Genomic DNA, 25,351 nt, shown 5'->3' with positions numbered 1-25,351 from the left:
GCTTAGATGACATTAGAGTTAAAAGAAAACATTGCTGTCTCATATTGCTTAAAAATGTTTTGTAAATGTTTACTTGAATACTTTCCTAATATTTGAACTGAATACAAGGACCACATCATCCATCCATCCAACAAACTTTACGGCTTTTTAACTTTTTTCAGAACTTTAAATATGACTTTGTCATCCCAACATTAAAAGTTTGTCTAGACAAGTTTGTTTCCTAAAAAATACAGTCATATCAATTTCCTTGTATTTCACTTCTTTTTTTATTATATTTCCTTGCATTGAAATTTAAGTTTCTATTCTGCATCGTTTGCTTCCAAAATGCAGTACAAATTCAAGGGTTTGGCTGGCCATGCGATCTCGACATGACTGCCTCTGTGAGTTAAACCACTTTTATATGTCTAGAGTCCTCATCTCATGTCACTGTACACAGTTCTTTTTCAAAAGTATTTTTAATTTCTTTTATTTCTAAACTTTTTAATGGGGGGGGGGGAATTACTGAGTGCACCTATAAGTAAACATCACTGTTGTCACAGCTTCATCTCGATGACAAAACTGTGTCAACATTCATTTACACATATAATTGTCCATGTGGGAGGGAGCTGTTTTCGTTTATTTCACCAGGAAATGTGTCTATTTGTATACGAGAGAGCTTGAAGCGAGCATCTGTGATCAAATTATTGCCTTTTGACTATCTTTTCATTCACTTGGCTATTGCATGTGTGAACCGGTTTTGAGGAAAACATTTGCATGTTTATATGTTTATTGATGAGTATGTGAGAGAAAAAACGAAAGGGTATGTTCATCTGTCTGCGCTAATGAGCCTCTTATCTTCCATATCTGTCCATTCGTCTAAATTTGTCTAATGAATCAAAATTCACTGCTCAATGTTTCTATGCCTGAGCGCTTGTATGTGTGTGTTCATTTCTCTGTTCTTCTGCATACAAATGTGTATGTGTGCATGTATGGCTTTGTATTTGCTCTGTTCATGTGAGCGTACATTTGTCTAGGGAGGAGAGGTCACAGGAAGTATGGTGGGCGACTCAGGTGGGCTTCTCTGAGGTCATAATCTTTGCCTGACTAACCATTGGCTGTCATGCTCTGGCTCCTAATGCTCCCAGTAACACAGACATAAAACTCCCCACACATACCCAGACACACCTCTGCACATTCCCCATACGCACACACATATACGCACACACATATACGCACACACACACACACACACACACACACACACACACACACACACACACACACACACACACACACACACACACACACACACACACACACACACACAACCTCTCCCTCTCTCATCATTCCTTCTCTCCGGTCTCAAAGAACAGACTGCTGAACACACACACCTGGTTTCTACCGCAGCTTGACTGCAGCAGAAAGTGAAAGGAGAAAGAATGAGGTAACTGGAGGGTGTTTAAATGACCAGGGGGCTAGAGACCCCTCGTTCCAGTCATTGCACCCCTTGTTGTTTCTAAAAACAGTCTGAGAGGCCTAGTCATTTAAAAATTAGGTCTCCATGACATCAGACTTGAGATGAATGAGTTAAAATATATTAGAACTGACAGTAATTAACTTTAATTTTAGATAGGCTATATGTAGAATTCAGAAACCCTTGTTATTACCGACATCTGTGGACGTGAACTGAACTGCAGCCAGCAAATTATTGCTCGTGCTCACACTCGTTCACACGTAACGTACAAGAGACTGAACTTGATTCAAGGCCCCAGTATACTTATGACAAAGTTCTTTTTCCTTCTTCGCTCAGAAGTAAAAAGAAGCTGGAAATACCTTTGAAGCGATACACTGATAACAAACATCCAGACGCCGTCCACGCTGCTGAGAGCAACGCTAGATAAATATGTAAATATGTGCTGCATGCTTTCCTCTCAATAACAAAAGAAACACACAACAAAAATGACAGCGGTGAGAAAACAGCCGTTAAAGGTGAACTAAGTCACTTTTTTACCTTAACTGAACAGCTTCAGAGTCATTGGAATGGTTATATTACTTATTTCGGGTTGAATGGTGGTCGTTTCGCACCCCCCTGGTGCCCGTGAGCGGAAAATCCGCACTTGCAACTTTGAGCCGGCGGGCCGCCGGCCGCCGCGTCAGAAAGTATCGCGTGATATCAGGTCTCGCGATGTAAACAATTGCTTTACGGCCAAAAGAAATCTGCTAAAATGCCGTCATTATTGCACTCCCTCGCGCTGTTCGAACCCGAATGAAGAAGACGTTTTAAAGAATATCCCATCTGCTTTGATGTCGTTGATCTACTAGCCTCTGGTGTCTGAGAATAGCCAACGAGTTTTTACAATGGTGTTGTCAAATATCTATTCCGAAGCTGTGGGGGGAGCTCTAGAGAGAAACCTGCGAGCAAAAAGCGAGAATACAGCGAAGAAATCCCGAAACTACTGAGCCCCGCTTTAAAGGGGTCATATAATGGTACATGCACTTTTACAAGTTGATTGTACTGAAATGTGTGTTGGCAGTGCCTGTACACAACCATCATAAAATGATAAAAATCCATCCAGTGTTTTTTTTTTTTTTATCTTCTTATATGTTTTCCCCCATCTCAAATCAAGCTGTTCGATTTTGTGACGTCACAAAATCGACGCCCCTCCCACGATTGTTGATTGACAGCAGCGTTTCAACACAGACCCACCCTCGCTCGTGAGCGAGCTGTCAATCATAGCCCGCGCGTCATTGTTGATAGAATGGCGTCTAAGCGATTGTGGTGTTCTGTTCTTGGGTGCAATAAGGCACACAGGAGTCATTTTGATACTCCTAAATCCGAACCGCTGAAGACGCAGTGGCTGAGTTTGTTTTCGAAGGGGATCACGATCACGATCAACGTCAATGCTTTCATGTTTGCGCGAATCATTTCACACACCAGACTGCTTTACAAACGAGGTCAGTATAAAGCTGGTTTTGCTAAGAAGCTGCTCCTGAAAAAAGGATCGGTACCAACTATTCGTGTTCCTGCTGCACCTCCAGAAGAAGAAGTGCGTGTAACGTTTTATTAACCTTTATATTAATATTTATATTAATCTTTGCAAATCGCTTGCTGCACACTTCACGATGAATGCGGCTGTTTACACTCAGGGTACATTACGGCATGTTTTCTATGTACAACGTTCTCAATATAAGTCATAATCCCACGTTTATAATGAACAACGCGTTATGGTTATTGTGTTATTATTAAAAACGGTGTACGCACAGAACAGAGGGGCAGGGTGAGCAAAGCTCATTATCATTTAAAAACACATGCACTTAAACGGCGTAAACCAGGTAAAATTAGTGTTTTCTTACAATACTAATGAGAATTTTTAATTAAAGTATATTACTAACTTTTAATTTAGACCCTAAAGAATCATATTAGCTTGTACAAAAATGGCATTATATGACCCCTTTAAGAAAGCATCTGATCATAGCAATGTGGACGTATGCAATTCACCGGCATCATGTCGACAGATGAGGTCATGAAAATCACACTGTTATGATTAGTTTGATTATAAAGTATAATTGAGACTATAGACTATATAGATCGAACAATGTGAGACTATAGTTTGAATTAATCCCTTTTCTTTGCACGACACATTGGCCACTACAGTACCAAATGGCTATTTCAGCATCATCCTAAACATTGTATAAGCATTTATTTCATGTGTTATAGAACGGAAAAGAGGCATTAACGTCACATCCTTTTGATTTTTCTAGCGAACTACCTTCACCTTTCATTGGGTATCCTAGGAAGTCGGGAAAGGTCACGTTTTTTAAGCTTCGTTACAGGCTGTTCACATTTGTCAAAAAAAAAAAGGTGATTAATACATGGAAAATATTAATATCATATACAAAGAAAAAATAAACAATATAATATGAAACATATGATGATATTATAACACTACAGGACAATAATCATTACCTGGCAATACTTGAAATGGTATTGGAATGCATTTATTCTATTTTATCTACCTATTTTGCTATGTTAATATCCTGTATAGTTATGTTATGTGACTAAGAAGAGGAAATAGTTTAGTACCAGCAGATTAGTTAAAGAATAGTAGTATGGTCTGTTGTAGATATGACATCACTGTGATGAAACACTGTTGTTTTTACATGCTACCTTGGCATTGCTGTTGTATTTTTTGCTTTTGTTGTTTTGAAGCACCTTTTAGCTTTTTTAGCTTTGCTATATATCGAGCACTGAGCCAAAAGTTGAGAGAGCGAGAATGAGGGATGAAGTGAAAGACATGCATAGAGGCAGAGAGAGAGAAAGAGATAAATGCTCTACCTGCTTGCTTGGTCTGTGAGCACACCATCAGTCTTTACTGGGAAATCTATGTGCCTAAACAATGTCTTCTCTACCACAACAAGTGATGAGCCTGGCTTCATCTGCAGAGAATGAGAGAGAGAGAGTGAGGGGGCGATGGCGTGAGGGTGAGAAAGCGAGAGAGTGAGAGGAAATTGTGAGCAGTTAAAAAGAAAGGGAGAGCAGAAGAGAAGAGAAAACAAATGCATCTCATTATCTAAGCGGGCTCCTCTGCAGTGCTCTCCTCAGCCATCAGTGTCTGTACAGCTCCTATTGCTTCCTTTAAATCCATTTGAAGCCCAAGACTTGCCCCATCTGTCTCGGTGTGAAGCCCCTCGCTCCTCAGTGCCGAGCTGCACACAGCAATAACGCCCCCTAGTGCCTAGAAACTCCAGGGGAGCAACTGGCTACCTGAACAACAACACTGAGGCTCTAATTACAATGTGCCAGTTCTCACAGGGTATTTCTTTGGTTTATTTGCTAGGGTTTTTTTTTCCATAGTGAAATTAAGGATTTTATATTGTTTTGGGTATGTAAGCTTGCCCCTCTGAGAAAAAAAACAACAACTGATGATCATCATGTCATCCAGTATAATTTGAGAATGTTCCACAGAGAGACTTGTGCTTCAAAGGAAGCCAGCAAATCAAAGTAGTTCACATAGTAAATCACAAATAATCTTATTTGACTTAGAAGTCCAATTTATTATAATTTTTTAAAACTTATTTATTAGTAATTAATGATAGTAATTAATGAAGTTATTTATTTATTAAATATCATAATAATAATATCTTAATAATATTTTATTTACATTTACTATTTAAAATATATACTATTATAATCATTATTATATTATATTATAATGTTATGTTATTAAATCTATTTATGTATTTATTTATTTATTTATTTTAAAAATAAGAAATATATAATACTAGATAGAATAATATAATATAATTGATATTATATAGAAAATATAATCATGATATATTTTTTTATATAATAAACTATATATATATATATATATATATATATATATATATATATATGTATATATATATGCCTTTAATAACACAAGACCTGTGTTTTTTGCTCCCTACTGTTTTACACCGTCTAGGTTTTTTACAGCTAACTCACTTCCTGTGTGAACAGCCTTAAGTTCATAAGCAGGATTTTAAGATGTTCCTTACACATTGTACAACCAAAAAATGTTGCTGTTTCACACTTTTGCATCCAATATCAAGCTCACAGTGGGAAAACTGTGCAACTTGGGTAAACTTGGACAGTGCCACATTTGAGTTCGATTCGTTTGAACAGAGCACAAAAACTGATTTTCACTCTCTCTCGTCAAAAGCTGCGAGAAGCGCTCTGTAGCCCCGAGCGATGCAGGGGAAAGTTGCGCAGCGGAGAGGTAAAGAGGGAGCGCTTTGATCGGCGGCGTGCGCGTCTCTTCTGCTGGAGGTGATTTGCAGCGCTGTTGCTGCTGCTCTTTTTTTCCTATAAGCAGAGCGCTATGCTAGATTAGCATTTAGTGCATTTCCACAGGCTTGTCGACAGTGCAGGGGCCATGCTTTATCATCCGTCTGTGATTCACACAGGCGTTTCAATTGATAATGAGATGGTCTGCTTCTGCAGTGTCGTGCTGAGGCCACTGAAAGTGAAAGTGCTCTGATAGAAAACAACCAAGAAACACTGCGAGGCACTTCGTTAAGATCTTAAATAACCATGTGCTGGGGTTTGTGAGGCCCTAAGTAAGATTTGTTTCACTATTTGTTTTAAAGCATTAAAGTGGACCTATTATGCATAGACGGCGATTTATGTTTCTCCCGGTGGTTGCCCACTGCCCACACTCCATACTCCACCCCCTGCGATAACAAACGCATGTTTCATTTTTGTTTATTGGAAACTTGCAAGTGCAAATTCATTACCAACCAAGTATAAACACATATTCACCTATGTTTCCAAGAGCAAATGATAAATGGGCTAAGCAAGGAGAAACATTCACATATGCAACAAATGCCCCTTAAAACATTTTAACATGCCTCTTGCTCCATACTTATTAGGCTATACTTGGTGTTCCCTTTCGAGGGAACCCGCGCTGCATCGAGAATTGACACATTGGGGAACGCCTTCAGCGCGACGCGTCTGAAGCCTGTATGGAACTAGTCCAATCTCGATTGGTATTGCGTCATTACGTCACTCGTGACATTGAATGTGACGGTGATGCGGAACCTATAAAAGGACGCCGGACCACAACAGCATTAGCTTTCTGGTCTTCAGCAAGTGTTCTGTGTGACTATTGTCTTATTTGGTGTCGTCTGTCTATCACTGACAAGAAAAATGACGAATAAAGAGAAACAGTTCAGACAGTGTGCGTCCCCTTGCCCGCGCTATTTGAGCGAGGGTGACACACACTCACTCTGTGTTGTTTGTCTGGGAGTGAATTTTTGAATTTTTTCATGTAATTCAAACAATAAATACCATTTTGACACTCTTTAATGTGGCGCGAGAGATCACTGTAGCACCTCAGTTCAAGCAAAGTGGAGGGCTAGTGAACGTGATCAGTCCTCCTTTTTACTATGAAAATATGTTGAAAGATACAGTCCATCTTACTGAAATCCGTATCATGTCTCTCAAGTAATCGCTCAATCAGTGTTTCAACTGCAGAAAGATTTAACAATAAAACAGCTTGTAAACAATGGCTGAATCCAAAATCGCCCCTATGCCCTCAAATAGGGCATTATTTGAAGGGACAGCCATTCCATTTGTAGTGGAAACCACAGTGGACAAAATCGAGTGCACTCATTCTATCCCACATTGCACCGCAATAACGAGTGTACCAGGGGCCCGTTCTTCGTACGTTGCTTAAAACATCCGAGATAAAATTACACATCCAAGATGATATCATCGTGCTAATCATGATCTGGCTAATTAGGTTCTTCGAACACACCTGCCGGATATGATTACTATAGCTGGATTGAGTTATCTGAGATAATTGCGCGTTCATGCACTGGTTTAAAAGGGGATATGTATCGATAGTAGAAACATTGATCAGCAACACTGCTATTGGCTGCTCAGCGTGGCCAAAGAGCACGCACAGTTTTTCTCCTCAGCAGAGCAAGAACTAATAGTCGAAGTTTATTCGGAATTTTAATGTTTAATCAAAACGCCAGGGAACACCTCAAAGTCTGCAAAAGCCAGGAGAGAGGGCTGGCAAAAAGTAGCAGACAATTTAAATCCGTTAGAAGTGGCCACGTTAGATGTTTTTATCACTTATTAGCCTATATATTTGTATTTTAATAATTGCATAATTACTTTGTTCATTGTAATGTCAGAGTCACCACACTAGAACATGGGACCAAATAAAAGTGAAGTACAAAAATATTCTACATAATGGTAATTTTTTTATTATATTATAGTCTCTTTTATAAAAGGCACTGTTAAATAAATGGTTGTCTGTTTATAAAAGCAACCAAGAAAAAGGCTGAGAAAAAAGAAAAAAAAAAGATCTTAGTAGCCTACACTGAAAAATAATTTTTGCTGCATTAAATTAAGGCCATATAGTCATTTCAACTGTTAAATCTTGAGTAATGATGAATTGCTTTGACTTGTGAAAGTGAAAACTGCTAAACTTATGTTAATGTAAAAATATTTTGCCATGAGTTACTGATCACATTTTTCCTGAGTGTAGGTCATTGTAATGACTTTGGGCCCTATCTTGCACCCAGCGCAATTGACTTTGTACACCGACGCATGTATCATTCCTATTTTGCACCCGCGCAAAGCGGACTTTTCCCTCCACAGATGCACGTCGGTTAACTAAGAAATACACTTGCGCTCCCCGGAGCGGTTCAGCGCAAAGAGGAGGCGTGTTCCGGCGCAAACGTTCCCTCATGCTATTTTACAGGTTTAGAAAACAATTGCGCCACTGACCGAAAAAAAAACAGTTTAAAGTCAGTGGCGCGTTGCGCATGTTATTCATATGCTATTTTAAGGGCGCATGCTTGGCCTTAATCAATGTAGCGTGTGCACAACGCGCATACACTTTGATTCTCTCATCTACACACAGACGCAGCAGTTATTTTAGCAAATCATACATTATTACGATAGATAGATAGATAGATAGATAGATAGATAGATAGATAGATACATACATAGATAGATACATACATAGATAGATAGATAGATAGACATTTTATTATAAAAGCATACATCTAGTTTACACATTTACCCAAATTATCATACGCCTGTTTAACCGAAGTTAATTTAGGTGTGTTTCTCCATCCCCAACGTCCCTGACGAGAACGTCGGTCTCCTCGGCCTTGAACCGCTCCTGTCGTGCGCCTGGCAAATCCGCCGTTATAATAGGAATCCGCTTTAGAACAAGCGCGCCTGCTCTTAAAGGGAATGTGAGATGTCGCTCTGATTGGTTTATTTCACGTTACGCCCAAACCACACCTATGAATAATGAAGCTACTTCAGACCAACCCCTTTTAGATTTGCGCCAGGCGCAAGAGTCATTTATCCCGCCGGGAAAATAGCAACAGCGCCAAGACCCGCCCACAAAGTTACTTGCGCTTTGCGCTTTGACACTTGCGTTTCAGATCGTTAAAATAGGGCCCCTAGTGTTTTCCTCTTTTGTGCACTTTTACATAATACACCAACACTTGTATCTGTTCCCAAGAAAGTGGTGGCTGAAATGCAGTAAGTGGACATTTTCTAACTTTCCAAAGGAAAGAAAGTATAAGACTTTGTAATGTCCATTTGTTTCCATTGCACTGGACAGTGAATAAACCCTCTCAGATAACTGTCATATGGAGGAACTAGCCTACCTGCAAGTGCATAAATTACTTTACTTAATTTATACTTGTATGCTTTATGGCTGCAATATAAGTTGCAGGATTCCACATCTAGCACAGACAGAGGAGACATAGGCCTACAGGTGGGCAGTGTATAGCCAACTTTTCCTTTTTATTTGTTGCATGAGGCATGTGTCTAATATCTCTTGTTGCAGGCACTTGACCACTGGCTTTTCTTTACAAAGAACAATTGAAATAAAACTCAAGGAACTAAGCATATTTGTCTTTTATTAAACATTTAATGAAAATTTTTTTTGTTTTTTTTGGCAATGTTGTGTAATATGGCACATGCAACAATGTCACAGGCCCTGTCAGGTGTGCAGCCCTCAGACTTTTCAGACACTGAAATCTTCCCTTTAGTTAACCAAAGTTAATTTCATTGTGTGCCCTTGTCCTGGCTAGAGCTGCATTGTAACTGGTTTGGGTCAGGGAATGGGGTCATAAAACACCTGTCTGCATGCAGGAACATGTCATAATCACCTATGAAAAAATGCAGTTCTGTTAGGATCAGCATAAGTGTATGTAATACAGTGAGCTTGATATTTAATTGTGGAACTTTCCTTACCACTTTCAAATAATGTGCATAAATGTGAATCTCTGAAAATTCTTAAGTCATGCACAGATCCTGGCCATTTTGCTTTCACATTTGTAATATGGAAGATTTTAGTCAACTGCCTTTTTTTTTATTTGATATAATATTACTAATCTGGAATATTAAGAATCACAATAGTAACTGGGCCGCACATTTACATTGTGAACCCCCTTTCTGTTCACATAATCCCCTTCATTGAGGCCTTGATGGCAGTCTATGGTCTAGCCTATAGTCTATGGTACCAATCACATTTTGAAGCCTGAGTGACATATACTGTAATCGGCATGGTCATAATTGCATGATCTTCATAAAAAACTATGATAGCCAAAAAAAAAAAAAAAAACTGCTTTAAAAAAAACTGCTTTACAACATTGGGTCTTAAGTGGCTTGGAAATGCCACAAAAAAAACTAAAACTGTTTTTTAAACCTAAAAGTGCCAGGTAAACTCCGAATGACCGACAGACAGCACTTTCCATCAAGTTCTCTGCATCTCCAATAGTGTAAAGGAAAGAGCCACTCGCAAATAATCTTAGGGCAATGCAAACAGTTTGTGCTGTAGTTAAAGCCCGACTCCGACAAGTCGAAAATAAATGTGCGTTTCCAACAAATTAATAATGTAAACGACAATCTCACGAGTCACGAGAAAAAAAATATATCTCAGAAAGTGGACTTCCCGTATCAGCTCCGCTTATAAAGCCGCAGTCTAATCCTGTTAACATGAAATATGCCTGCTCCCGAGCAGGTTTAAAGGTGCCATCCTTCAAAAAAAATAAATTCATACACCACATTCCATACCAGACGGGGGCAGTATACCTGGTCTACTCTAGAGTATGAATATGACATCTTCAAGCTACTCCCCTTCACCTTTACCAGTGAATATGTTCATATTCGTTTTGTTCATATTACATTTTTATTGTTAGTTTAAATTACATTAATTTGACAGACAGCATTCGCTGATGTTGACCAAGCTAGCGCCAACGTAACTTATAATACAGAGCTGCCAACTCTCACGCATTCACCGTGAGACACACGCAATTGACACTTTTCACACGCTCTCACCCCACACATCAATTTTCTCACGCACAGAAAAATCGCGAAGCAAAGAGAACACGGATACCGACAGACTAGACAGAGCCGGTTAGTTATGATATAAAAAAAATCTCAGCTCTTAGATTCTGTCAATTTTATTATTGAATTCAAACAATAAATACCGTTTTGGCGCTTGTAATTGTTACACGACAGATCCCTAGCGCACGTGAACCGATCAACTCTACTAACGTTAACTGTTAGCTAATAGTAAAAAAAACACGAACTCTGTTGAAAGATACAGTAGGCTACAACTTACCAAAATGTATTCCTCATACATAATATCGACCAATCAGTGTTTTTATCAGCGTGAAGAGGTCAATAACACAGCTGGAGAACAATTATGTCAGATTTACCTCAGGAAAGCCATTTAATAAACATAATATAGGTCACGTAGTTGGCAAGAAAAAAGAGCTATAGAGATTGTGCTATGTGAACTATTACAATAATATATTTATGTGCGTTATATATACGTTTATCGAACAGCCTTCGATACGTTTCTATGTTATAACTTCCCGAAAAAACTACACAAACATATAAAACAAACTTCTAACGAAATACTAACAGCATCTTACTTACCAATCCAAAAGAAATGTTGCAAGTTCGGAGTCGAACCTCATTTCTTTCATGTCCATTAGTTGTCTCCAGCGATGGAAAGCAGTGCCAATGTTTACTCTGGTTCTGTTCCTTTTTTTTTTATCAGATTTTATTTGAATGTTGTAGTGGGCTGTAGGCTACTTTCCACACGATTAACATCAGGTTCAAGTACGCCCACAAGCCGTGCGAGTTATTCGTGTATTGCATGTTTGACTGACTGGTGGTTATGTTGCCCGCATACCGCCTCCCATGGCCGAAACTGGTATTACGACACCTGTCGGGCCGTGGCTAGTAATGCTAATGCTAATTAAGGTTGATATCTCTGCAGCACTATAACTTGACATTTTTTTAATGACATCATCGCCCTTATTTCTTCTCATTCTTTTGATGCGTGTAGGTCATTTTTTGGATATTTTTACCTCAATTTTTACATATGGCACCTTTAAGCTTGCGCACCTGTTGCTATGACAGCAAGTCCAGGATGAGCGTCGAAGAACCAAACAATCCAAGATCATGCCAAATCGCCAACAATCAAATCCAGCTAACTGAGTTAGCGACGTACGAAGAACGGGCCCTTGGTGGAACATACCCTTGATGTCCCCACTAACTGCAATGGCATGTTGCCAGAACTTCAAGATAACGCCCAGTAAAGATGGCCCCAATGTTGGCCTAGGAAGCAGTTGTTCATTCAGGCTTTGTCCTTGGTACCGGAAGGAACAGTTGAAGACTATTCAGTCTTTCCCATTATGATACACTATGTGATGTGGGATAAACCAGGACTCTGTTGTCTTGTCTGTCTCCCCTGGTGACATCTTGGCTATTTAACCTGCAGATTCAAGCTTTTGAATTTCAGAGCAGTAGGTTTTAGCCTGCTCAGGACTCTTTGCCAGCTTTCTCTCAATATTCTGAGACTGGTTAGCACCTCTTGGTCTGCATGGGGCAAGGTGATATGAGACTGCCTTAGCAATACCTTAGAATACCGCTGACCACCGTAGCAGACTGTAAGAGGTTATAGAATTGTTGGTCCTGCTTTGATCTTGTGATCAGCTTTTCATTGTATGGCAAGGTGTTAAATTGTCATAAGCGCTTCATATGCTTATATAGCCCATCACGTGGTGTCATAATGTGCAGACATTGTTGCTGGCCTCTGAGGGGCTGATTTGGACACATTGGGGCTTGCAGTATCCATCCAAGCTTTGTACATATGGCGACAGGGCCATCCAATGTTCTCTTACGTACGGGCTGAGGAAGAGTCAGGAGGTGGGCCGTACCGGACCCTATGAGGAGTAAGGGTTTGACTCTGTCTACAGGTTATGGTGGTAGACTTTTCAGGTGCTGATATGCTTTCTGGAGAGTTGCCACAGGATAATTGTGTTCAGCAAGACATAGACCAGAGGCTGTAAAGGCATTATGGATGACATACCTTGCTGTTGGTTTGGTGATGGGAGAAACCTCCAAGGTTACTATGGACCCTTCAAGTTTGATATGACTTAGTTGGATTGTCTGTAGAGGGAGAACTTCTGGGGCTTCATTTAGTTTAAGCTGCTGAATTACTGGAGGAAGGATGGTGGTTCTCTCGGAGCCATCAACAAGAATAGCATAGGCTTCCATTGTTTGACCACCATTGTGCAAGAGAACTTTGACAACCTTAAGCATAACTTTGTGTTAGCGGTTGGGTCTGTCAAGATAGATTTGTGTGGATGTCAAATGTCATGTAGGACAGTAAGGAGCAGTTATTTGCAGACTTCACATGGCCGTCACAATCTGGGTGGTGGTCAATGTCTTGAATTTATCACAGGAGTTGAGATAAGGATCTCGGTTGTCACAATGAGGACAGTAGGCTTGGAAATGACTTTAGCCTGGGCAGGTTCAGAGGGCTTGACAGCTTTCTCAGATGTCAGGTGTTGACTACTCTCTGTCTTAGGGTAAGGTTGAAACATGGCAGCTGTTCGGCTAGAGATGCGCTTCGCTTGTGACTTTGTTTGTAACCAAGCCACCAAGTCAGGGAGAGTGTAGGTTTTATCTGTACCAGTTTGGAGAATGCCATGACTTAGACGGTACTATACAAAGCTGTATTAGTAAGCAGGTGGCATCTTGCCTAGAAGGCAGTCCACATGAAAACCACACCTAAGCTCATAGCTCATACCCATTCTGTCCCTCTAGAGTCCCCAGAATGCCAACAAAGGGTTTGAGTGATCGGACAGATAAGGCAAATGAGTCAAAGGCATTGGAATCACCAATTTTGTGGGTATGGTTGTGGGTTGTGGGTGGTGCATGTATGCCTCAGTCAACTGCTGAGCACTGTCAAATTTCAGATGGCTCAGTAACACTTGATATTTGTACTGCTCACTAAAATGAGTATGATGGCTTAATAAATTATCCAAGGCCAATTTCAACAAGGCAAAGTCACTTTTGGTGCCACTTTCAAACACTGGTAGCGTGGGCTGAGGGATGTTTCTGACTGATTGGTGAAGCTACCTGGACTGGTAACAAAGTATTCACATTTGAGGTTGAGGTAATGTTTGCAACAGGAGTTACAGTCTGTGAAATCAGAACACTATCTGTGTCTGGTGTCACAAATTGGGTTGCAGATGGTTGCTTTGAGTTGAATTGAGGTAATGGCCTAGAAACATGGCTTGGAGACTGCTGTGGGACAGGTGCCATGCTCTCCGGAGAATATGCAGCTTGAGATTTTCCTTGGAATTGAGTGACTACACTTGGGGACAATTGTGCTGTGGGAGCTGGAACTCGTGCAGGCATTGTTGCTTGTAATGTCAACTAAGAGTTTTGGTTATTGACTGAACTGTGCATTGGGCACATGTTCTCTGTGCCTCTGGAACAGTCTGTGTGGCTTGGATCATGGAAGATAATGGGTAGGGAGACTGTTGAAATGTAGGTTGGTCGGCTGAGCATGACAAGGAATTGAGGTGGTTGCCCGGTGTTGTCTGGTGATACTCGAGTCTCTGGATCAGTCAAACTTGTATCTTTACTGAGCAGGGAACTCACCAGCTTGACCACTTCTAAATCAGTTTCTGCTCTTTTCAGCTTGCGTCGTCTTTCTAACTGGTTAGATAATGCCTCCTTTGCCATGAGAGCCTCTTCCTGAGCACATTGAGCCTCTTTAGCTTGAGTTCGTAGTCTCTGATATTCTATTTCTGCCAGCATGTCCTCCTCCATTTGTTGAAGGATGTTGGCATACTGCTGCTGTTTTATTTTCTTCTCCATTATGGCTGCCTGGCTGATTGTGAGTGCAGATGTAGCATGAACACTGGAGATAATGGAATGACAGCTGGATTTAAAAATTAGAGCTGGCTTTACTATGGGACGTTTTCGGCTCGAAGGACAACATTTATGTGGGGAAGTGCCTCCCAACATTTACTTTATTTCACTGATTTGATAGCGGACAAATATGGACATAGATTATGGCTAGAGAATCAAGCACTGGAGGAAGTTTGTCTTATTTTGTCTTATTTCAACTTGTCAGGCAGCCATTTACAATATTATCATTGTGGAGAGTTATGGAAGGTTATGTTTTGATATTTGTTTGCAAAATCGCAAAACAAAAACCATGTTCAGAGACAGCAGGTGGAGGTGTTTTTCACATCACTCTGCTAGCAACAACTGTCATATCAGACCGTCGGAAACTGCTGTCTGTTTTCCGTTCCAGGACGGACTTTCTGACACCCTTAATGACTGAAGCTGTCAGTCACTTTTGACAGTTGCAGCGTGCGAACGCTGTGCTCTACGGTGCAAATCACATTGTAATTAGAAACCTTTGACGGTCTTCAGTCTACAGAGTGTGAACACAAATAAGCAAGGGGACCATTTAAAAGAAGCTGCCTATCAATGGGTACTGAATTGAGTCGAAACAGTCTTGGCTATAGGACCCCCAGTCCGGCCGTGCATATTGATATCCGACACGAAAATGACAATGTAAATATTGTTCCACCCGTTACATCAGATATTAGCAGTTCACCCCCAGGACTCTGATTCCCGCCCAAGGCATACACAAAATAATGGGACGAATCCTGATTGAGTTAGTGTTAGTAGTGTGTTGAAACTAATGATCATGGTAAGGGGCGTGACATTTCTGAAACCCGCTTGAAGCAGCTAGCCAATCACAACAAACTGATCCAGTCGACCAATCAGAGGACATTGCACTTTTCAGAAGCAGGGGCTTCATAGAGACAGGGTGTTACAGAGTGCTAAACAGAGTGTTACTGACAGACTGGGAAGAGAGTTGCTGAAACATTGTAAATGTTAAAAATATTTAACATTTAAGCACGAAAGACTTTTCTAGTAGACCCTATAAACAAAATCAAGACTTTGTAAAAAAGCCTAATATGGCCTCTTTAAAGAATAAAGATAAATTGGATAACATCAATAGCTTATCCATCTGAGTTGTGCAATTATGCATTCAAGTCAGTAAAAATACTGAAATATCCAAAACAAATAAACCAGAGATGATCGCAAAGGCTTTTTTTATGCTGGACAAGTGGATAAATATATTTTGCACAACCTGTATGATTTATTTATGCATGCATTCAATCTAACAAATAATTGATTAATTTGCATAGAGCAAACCTCATGAGACTCGTTTACTTTACATTAGTTGACTATAAGCTGGACATACTTAGATGAATAATAATGTGTGGCTTGTGAAGAAGTGGGATGCTATTACTCTTCAAAGCAATCAGACCTACAATTGTATTTCCTGCCAGACAATAAAGAGGGTATAAATCTGTCAAATTTACATTGAAGGATGGACCTGAGCCATTTCATAGAGTAAAGACGGTAGACTCTTTTGACTTGGCCAAAATAACTTTGCAGTCACATACTGTAACAACATGCTAAAAACCACTCAGAACTTATCTGCACTCCCACTGGCATTCTCTGCATTGTCAGTGTGCATTTGCATGAAGATGAACTTTCTTAAATTCATCTCTCCCTAATGTTGCCTCAGATCACCAGCACTCATTGAAAATGAATGACTTCTGGTCGCTTTGTTTCTGCAAAGCGCTGTCAGTGTGAATGCCCTTAACATGAAAGAAATAGCTTTCATTGCTTTGGTCAGGACACGGTGTAAACCAAACGCTAAATCTACCCTTACAGATGAAGTATGTGATGTTTTCACTGAGTAAATACTTTCTCCTATCCCAGTTTAATTTGCAGCGTCAACATTACTAGGCATCACTACTTTCATTTTGCCTAAAAGGCAGTTTGAACGTATTTTCAGTTTGAGTGTTCGGAAGACCTGTTAAAAAAAGAGGGTCATCAAATGGCAAAAAAATATGCACTTCACTTTTGGCACTTATTGGGTGAAATAAAAAAGCATTTGTTGAATTAATTACATGATATGCTTACTGATAAATTAATATCTTTTATTAATATATGTTCTGTAAAGTCCCCAAATGAAGATGTCAAACACATCTTTGCAGGATTATGCTGTGTTTAGTGTTTAATGTGCTTCAGTTAAGTTTAGTCTTGATTGCATCCTAGTTAGTCTCCTTGGTTACTGATTACTTTCTGTCTGTTAGTTTCCCTGTGTATTTATACTCCCTGTCTCATTCAGTTCATTGTCTGTTCTCGTCTTACGTATGTGCAGTTAATGTTATGATTCTTCGTGCCTTTACCTCTGTATTCTCTTCGTGTCCATTAAATTAGTTAGTATCTGCTATTCTGCATCATGATTCTGTAAACTGCCAAGACAAGTGTGACAGAAGAACAGACCAAAACAGATTATGAGGACTGCTTTTCACAAAACAGCTGGTAGCTGGACGATTGTGTGAAGGAGTACCTGGAACTTTATTACGAGGTGTGCTGGGACGATGAAACTTTGAAACGGGGTTTCTGGAGTGGGATGGACGATATCCTCGGCCAGCTGCCGCTGTTGGGGGAGGATCACTGTCCGTTCATCGAGTTCATTGATTACGACTTGCGGGTGTGCGGATCCTCCCTCACTATGGGATTCGTTGAGGACAACAATTATTATCTCTGACTCCCCAGGACTATCTACACCTCCAGCAGCCATCTCTCTCAGAGACAAAGCAGGTCGCCACACCCGTCCCGAGGCTGGAGCCGATCACCAGATCCAGCGAAGAGTTAGGTCCGGTGAGACAGTTCTCCGATTGAGCCAGTTGAGGAGCGCTGGCTCATCAATTTCACTGCAGACCTCGACCCTCTCCACAGCCCACTACACTATTCATCATAGATGACCCGATCCCACCCAATATCCTGCCCACTCCACTTTTGATCCGTTTAATGCATCCTTGCTGAATCAAAGTATAAAAGAGTAAAAGTTAAAACATATATTGATGATCCCAAACATTTGAAAATTAATATGTATTGGATTGTAGTAGTAGTAGTAGTACGGATATAAATATATATATAACAGGTTATAAGATGTACATATAATATTAATTAAAAAAATTGGATCTTTTTATAATTAATGATACAAATAAATGTTAAATGTGCTTTCCCACACATATACAAAACTACATTTACTTTTTGTATGAACCAGGGTTTTGCCAAAACCCTTCAAATTGAGCTTACTTATGGAGAAATATCATGCATTTTGTGTCTAAAGTACCTCGCTCAGAAGTGTGTGTGTGTGTGTGTGTGTGTGTGTTTAAAGCTCTGAAATATCTCTTCAACCAGACACCAAATGAGTTCACAGCTTGCAATAAAATAATATATTGTGACAATCCCCTGCAGGTTAATCTCTCCTCACCTTCTCCTCATTCTCTCTCTTGTTTAAGTCCCGCCCTCAAAGCCGTACATCCAGCTGGAGTCTGATGAGCCGTGGGTGGAGGGAGACGAATACACGGTGACCTGCATCGCTCCTGATGCAAAACCTCCTGCAGAAATCACCATGTTCAGAGGTACACCATCACTTAAGAGCCCCACTCTTTCTTACGTCCATTAAGCATAGCTCTTATGAGACAATTACACTGTTGATACACAACGCCGATAAAAGATAAAATAAAATCTCTGTGGGAGCTTTCAAAGCAGTGGCTGTAAACTCAATCCAAGAGACATCATGATTCATTTACTAAGTTTGTGTCACACCATCTCTTGGCAAGAAGTACCCTGAGGCAGCTTACTGACTCTAAAACTTTTGTGCTTTTTTTTTCCCTTCTTTCTCAGATGGAGAGGAGCTGACGGAAACCGATTCTTTCACAATGTCAGGCTCACAGGATAAGCTTTTAACAACTCATGCCGAAGTTATGTAAGTTTGTGTGCGAACAATGAAGTTAAAAAAGATTATTTGCAGTTGAATCCCCTTCACCACTTACATTTTACTGTATGACCTTGAGAATTTCTCTTTTTGAAATTAGAAAATACCTAAGATTTTAAATACTGCATATACTGTAAAGGCAAAATAAACAGTGGTGGATGGAGTTCGTTAAGAAAAAAACTTTCCATTTAACCAATATGCGAAGTGGGTATTTAAAGGTGCTTTGTGTGATATTTAGGAGGATCTGTTGACAGAAATGCAATATCATATACATAACTACGTTTTTAGTGGTGTATAAAGACCTTACATAATGAACCGTTATGTTTGTATTACCTTAGAATGAGGCAGTTCTATCTACATACACCACGGGTCCCCTTATACATTGGGCCCTATTTTAACGATTTGAAACGCAAGTGTCAAAGCGCAAAGCACAAGTAACTTTGTGGGTGGGTCTTGGCGCTGTTGCTATTTTCCCGGCGGGATAAATGACTCTTGCGCCTGGCACAAATCTAAAAGGGGTTGGTCTGAAGTAGCTTCATTATTCATAGGTGTGGTTTGGGCGTAACGTGAAATAAACCAATCAGAGCGACATCTCACATTCCCTTTAAGAGCAGGCGCGCTTGTTCTAAAGCCGATTCCTATTATAACGGCGGATTTGCCAGGCGCACGACAGGAGCGGTTCAAGGCCGAGGAGACCGACGTTCTCGTCAGGGACGTTGGGGATGGAGAAACACACCCAAATTAACTTCGGTTAAACAGGCGTATGATAATTTGGGTAAATGTGTAAGCTAGATGTATGCTTTTATAATAAAATGTCTATCTATCTATCTATCTATCTATCTATCTATCTATCTATCTATCGTAATAATGTATGATTTGCAAAAATAACTGCTGCGTCTGTGTGTAGATGAGAGAATCAAAGTGTATGCGCGTTGTGCACACGCTACATTGATTAAGGCCAAGCATGCGCCCTTAAAATAGCATATGAATAACATGCGCAACGCGCCACTGACTTTAAACAGTTTTTTTTTCGGTCAGTGGCGCAAATGTTTTCTAAACCTGTAAAATAGCATGAGGGAACGTTTGCGCCGGAACACGCCTCCCCTTTGCGCTGAACCGCCCCGGGGAGCGCAAGTGTATTTCTTAGTTAACCGACATGCATCTGTGGAGGGAAAAGTCCGCTTTGCGCGGGTGCAAAATAGGAATGATACATGCGTCGGTGTACAAAGTCAATTGCGCTGGGTGCAAGATAGGGCCCATTAAGTCGGCATTTTGCGCCGACATGTTTCTACGGTAGCCCTGAACGGACAAACACGCTTCGTCACTATGTTGTTCTTCGAGCAAAGAAGCTAGCCAAAGTCAGCTAATAAAACACTGACACAATGATGAACAAGTAACAATAATATTTGCAATAACATATCGTTTTCACTGAAATAATTAAGTAAACATATTTTCTTAATTTATCTTTGTAAAGAAACTGGCTACTCTCTGCTGTCTCAGATGACGACATTGTTTTCCTGTCGGCCACCGTAACTTATGTTGGTTGCAATTCGTAACCTCACCACTAGATGCCGCTAAAAAATTACGTCTGAACATTTTTTTGATTTCTTTCTAATATACAGTATACATACATATATATATATATATATATATATATATATATATATATATATATATATATATATATATATATATATATATATATATATTAGGGCTGTCAAAAGATTAATCGCGATTAATCGCATCCAAAATAAAAGTTTGTGTTTACATAATATATGTGTGTGTACTGTGTATAATTATTTTGTATATATCAATAAACACACATGCATGTATATATTTAAGAAATATTTGCATACATATACTGTATATATTTATATATAATTTATATTATATAGAAATCTGAATAAATAAGCTTCCCATTGATGTATGGTTTGTTAGGATTGGACAATATTTAGCCGAGATACAACTATTTGAACATCTGGAATGATGAATGAATGAACAAAATGAATGTTTTATATATTTACGGTAGGAAATTTACAAAATATCTTAATGGAACATGATCTTTACTTAAAGGTACAATGTGCAAGAATTTTTTTGCCACTAGAGGGCGCTACATTCCAAACAACAACAACGGCGTAGTTTGATGACAATGTGAAGGAGCGTGGAATGATGGGAACTGTCTTTTTAAACTCCACCGTGGATGTAAATCAGTCAGACGGGAATCGAAAAATCATGTTCATGGATGAGGCTAAGTTTTATTTTTATAATGACATGCTTTTTGTGGCAAGGGGGGCGTGGTTCAGCGTGGTCTGTAATGGGAGAGAGAAGAGACGAGCAAGTAGGTCAAGTGCAAATGACGAACACCTGTGTCTTATTGCAGTGATCGGCGGAGAGACCGCTTATAAGCCGCGCGCTGGAACGAGAGAGAGACTGAAGAGAATATTGGACGCAGAGAAAGAAAACCGGTGGATCCGAGCTCTCATTTTTGAACTGTTTTGTGCGTCGCGGTTGGCACAGTGAATGCGCGTTGTGTGCGACTTCTGTTTGTTTTGTTTTATTTTAATAAAGTACAAGTCCCAGTCACGCTGACCCCTGTCTTCTTCCTTCCTGACTCTTGAACCTCATCACACTTTTATTTCATTAAAATGAATTAACCGCAAGAAAAGTAAGGTTTAATACTAAATTGGTTATCATAGATGTTACTGTATGTCGAATTCATTGTTGTGATAACGCTGCGCAGTTTTACGTGTTCTAAACAATTGTTGTAAAAGTACATTCGAACATACCCACATCATTTGCCAAAATACTGATTAATCTTTATGTATAACACATGCTATGTTTATTTACATGGCCATAAACACCAGACGTGATAAACAAAGTCAATAAACTAAACAATCTAAAGCAATAATACTTCCCTTACATAAACATAACTATTACCGAATGCTACATTTGGATAATATAAAATTAAGCATGCTTTGTCGACAGAACCAGCTGCAATCGGTAAAGAATAATTGAGTTCCATAACGACTGCACGAAACAAGCTAACGTTTGTTGCTTGATAGACGCTACAACTACAACTTCCGCATTTGTCCAGGACTCCACGCAGTACGAGCGGAAACCGAGGGTAATGCGGATATGACGCCATTGACTGGCGACTCCCAGCTCCCCCCTGCTCTAACGCCCCGTTTCCTTGGTTAAAATCGCAATTTTCTCACGATTTAAAAATAGTTGGAAACATTTGGGATATTGTAAGTAATCAACTTAAAATATATAACACTGGCCTTGAGCTTATGGGATATTTTAATGCAAAATTCTTACATATTGTACCTTTAATATCCTAATGATTTTCGGCATAAAAGAAAAATCTATAATTTTGACCCATACAATGTATTGTTGGCTATTGCCACAAATATACCCCTGCGACTTATGACTGGTTTTGTGATCCTTGGTCACATATGTGTAGTAGACGGTTAAGCGAATTAGCAGTTAAAGTCGTGCATGCGCAATAGAACGCCAGAATGCCGTTGCCATTCCATCAGAGGCTATTGCTTAAAATCCCTACTACGGGGCTGTTGAATGCTTGATTCTGATGAAAAGTTCTAAGGTGTGCAATTATTTTCAAGGAAACGCATGGCTAAAGTAGTTCCAGGCAGGTCTTGACCGCATTACAGTTCCACTTCACCAAAATGATTTCAGTTATTTCAAAGGTCTTTACAGCGTTACAGAACCAAAACCCACAACAACACTGACCGAGCAAATAAATATAGTAAACAATAGGAAAAAAACGACAAATTATTTCCAAGGTTTCATTTGCCACAAAATTAGGGGATAGTGGGGTAAGATGAGCCAGTGGGTAAGTTGACCCACTCCCTTTATCTTGGCAATCATAAACTTTTATTGTAATGTGAACATATATTGTGGAACCACCCATCATTTCTGCCAGACTTTGAAAAGGAGAAACACATGACAGGAGTGGAAGACACCCATTTACTTTAAAAACAGTTTTTGGGTTCGTCAGATGTTATAGCTGTTACATCAAAGCAAATTTGTCCAAGTCTAAAAATATTTATGATTCGTATTGGTGATATAGAGATGTATAAAACCATGCAAATAATTTAGCTAAATATTAGCCTGAATTTGTAAGCTAGCTAGTTTTGTCCAAAATGGCAGCTATGGGGCAAAGTGAACCAAATGCTGTGGGGTAAATTGAGCCAGCATTTTAACTTACCCCATCATAAGGCACTGTAGTTAAATCTCCGAAGTATAAACTGGTATCATTTCAATGTAATATAACGCAACTGGTTTAGTTCATCATTGTTTTTTTATTGCTACATGACGTTTCTCACTAGCGAGGAGCAAATAAACGTAGTTTCGCTATTAGTAGACACTGGTTCCGAACACTGTTGAGAGACGCACAGATTGAGGTAATTCACACACATGCTTAATCTCTCTCTCTCTATCTCTCTCTCTCTCTAATAACTGCATTAGTCTGCTGTCAATGGATGAAGCCTCCGTTACTAGCTCTAAAATTATGTTTTGTTAGCAACGGAGGCTTGTGATGAGATGCATAAGAAAAGATGTAATGACGTGCAAAAGGACAATGGAATTAATTATTTTTTATGAATTTCCCCATTTCACATGTTTTCTTTATTAAAAACCTCTTTTCAGCTTTCTATGCAGCATAATTATCTAGACTGACCAAGGATTTTCTTTGCCTGCAGCCTCAAAAATGTTTAGTCTATGGGCAAATCCTGAAATCCATGTGGAATTTTGTCAGAATATCTGAAACGTGCATCTTCTACATTCCACTTGCGCTGCACTCTTGAGTAAGGTATTGCTGAACAATCAAATTTTGGAGGCCAGGTACAGTTAAGTGTACACTGGCAATGCTCCAGGCTGGCAAATGAGTAAAGTTATTAGATCAGTGGGGTTGGGGGTAATTGTGGCAACACTGGGTATGAGAAAGTGTCACAGTGTGAAACGCATTAACATAAGTCAATCCCGCTCTCTCTTACAGCATCAGGGCACAAAGCTCATACGACACACGGCGACTGACGTGTCGAGCGAAGAACCCAGCTTCCCCTCGAGCTCTTGAGACTGGCATGACCATGAGGGTATACTGTAAGAACCCTGCATTGTGTAAATTCACACTGAATGTGTTTACAATTGAGTGCTCTTAATAATTAATAGTGATATGTGTATTTTTTTTATTCATGTGTGTGATGTGAAGAGCCACTGGATTTGGAATTTGAAATCTCATTTCAAGCAGAGTGTAATTAAATGGAGTACATACTGTAAATAATGAAAATCACAGAGACTTTGACTATAGATTTTTGCTCTCTTAGTGCCAAGTTCATGGCCACAGCTGCGTGACTCGTAGCCAATTGGGCCTTTTTCCTGTCAAGTAGTACTCCTTGTCCTTTCACTGTAGGAATAAATGTCCCCTTCACTCTGAGAGGGTAACAACTACCAAGTACCAGGAGTACACACTGAATCATTAAAGTCAACATTAAATGCTGTTTGCAACCCATTTTCACTTCCACAATGTGAAACAGGACATTCGGTGAGGATTTTTTATTTATTTATTCATTTAGAGCTTATTGGCAGTCAAAAATGTTATTTAAATTAGCCTAAATACATTAGGTTACACCTAAAAAAAAAAAAAATATATATATATATATATATATATATATATATATATATATGTATGTAAGGGTTGGATCAGATAGAAACATCTCATTAAAGTAAATTTTCACCCAAAAATGGGAATTCATTATCATTTACTCATCCCCCTAAAGGGACATTGGAGAAAACATTATATTGAAATGCTTTCGCGTTCTCTCGTAAAAGTTTTCCACCCCCCCAGGAATCTTTGCGTTCACTCGCAAAGCTTTTGTGATGGAAATAATATGAGATGGGAGGCAACGCAAAGTTTCTTGGGAGAACGCCAATGTTTTGCAAGAGAATACAAATGTTTAGCAAAATAACTCAAAGTTTGTCAGGGAGAACGCAATACTTTTGCAAGAGAACGCAAATGTTTTGCGAGAGAGGGCAAACGTTTTTCAAGCGTACGCAAAAGCATTGAAATATATATTTTTCCTCCCATCTCATATTTTTTCCATCACCATGTCCACTTAAGAGGCTCCATACCCTCATGACGTTTCAAACCTGTATAAATGCAGAGTATAAAAGATTTTTTTTTTTGTTGTTGTTGTTGTTTTTGAAGAACTGTACAATGAAAGTACTGTAAATGGGATCCTAAACGACATTGGACCCCAATGACTTATATCGTATGGACAAGAAACACTGAGACATTTTTCACAATATCTTCTTTTGTGCAAACTTTTGGAATAAACAATCCCTTTAAGGTAACAATTGCAGGTTGCCATTTTGTACCAAGTAGGTTTGATTTCCGTTTCATATTGACTTTAAATTGACCAACCAAAGTCCTTTCGAATCAGTTTAGGGCATCATGTTTTATCACACTTTTTTTTTTTTTACATGTTAAGTCTGTACGCTTATCTGTTATGTTATTAGGTGAGCTTTGAAAACCGATGCGACCTAATGCACAAAATCCATGTGATATGATGCATTTCACAGGCATAAGCTTCCCCCGAAACGCCAATCACATTTTCTCTGCTCGCTAAATTTAT

At 39.5% G+C, this 25,351-nt stretch overlaps 1 protein-coding gene across 4 annotated transcripts in view; it reads left to right on the top strand.

Moving 5' to 3' along the window:
* nphs1 (NPHS1 adhesion molecule, nephrin) overlaps nucleotides 1-25,351 on the top strand; it is a 119,014-nt gene that overhangs the window by 41,962 nt on the left and 51,701 nt on the right. For all 4 annotated transcript variants that reach the window (XM_084419147.1, XM_084419145.1, XM_084419146.1 and 1 more), the window contains 3 exons: nucleotides 18,220-18,342; nucleotides 18,608-18,689; nucleotides 23,716-23,819. In XM_084419147.1, the coding sequence (XP_084275273.1) occupies nucleotides 18,220-18,342; nucleotides 18,608-18,689; nucleotides 23,716-23,819 (309 nt within the window). The remainder of the gene's footprint in view (nucleotides 1-18,219; nucleotides 18,343-18,607; nucleotides 18,690-23,715; nucleotides 23,820-25,351) is intronic.

Source organism: Rutilus rutilus (genome assembly GCF_951802725.1).
Source record: "Rutilus rutilus genome assembly, chromosome: 9".
Classification (NCBI taxonomy): Eukaryota; Metazoa; Chordata; class Actinopteri; order Cypriniformes; family Leuciscidae; genus Rutilus; species Rutilus rutilus.
Note: the sequence above shows the minus strand (reverse complement) of the source record. Positions and strands in the feature narration are given on the sequence as shown.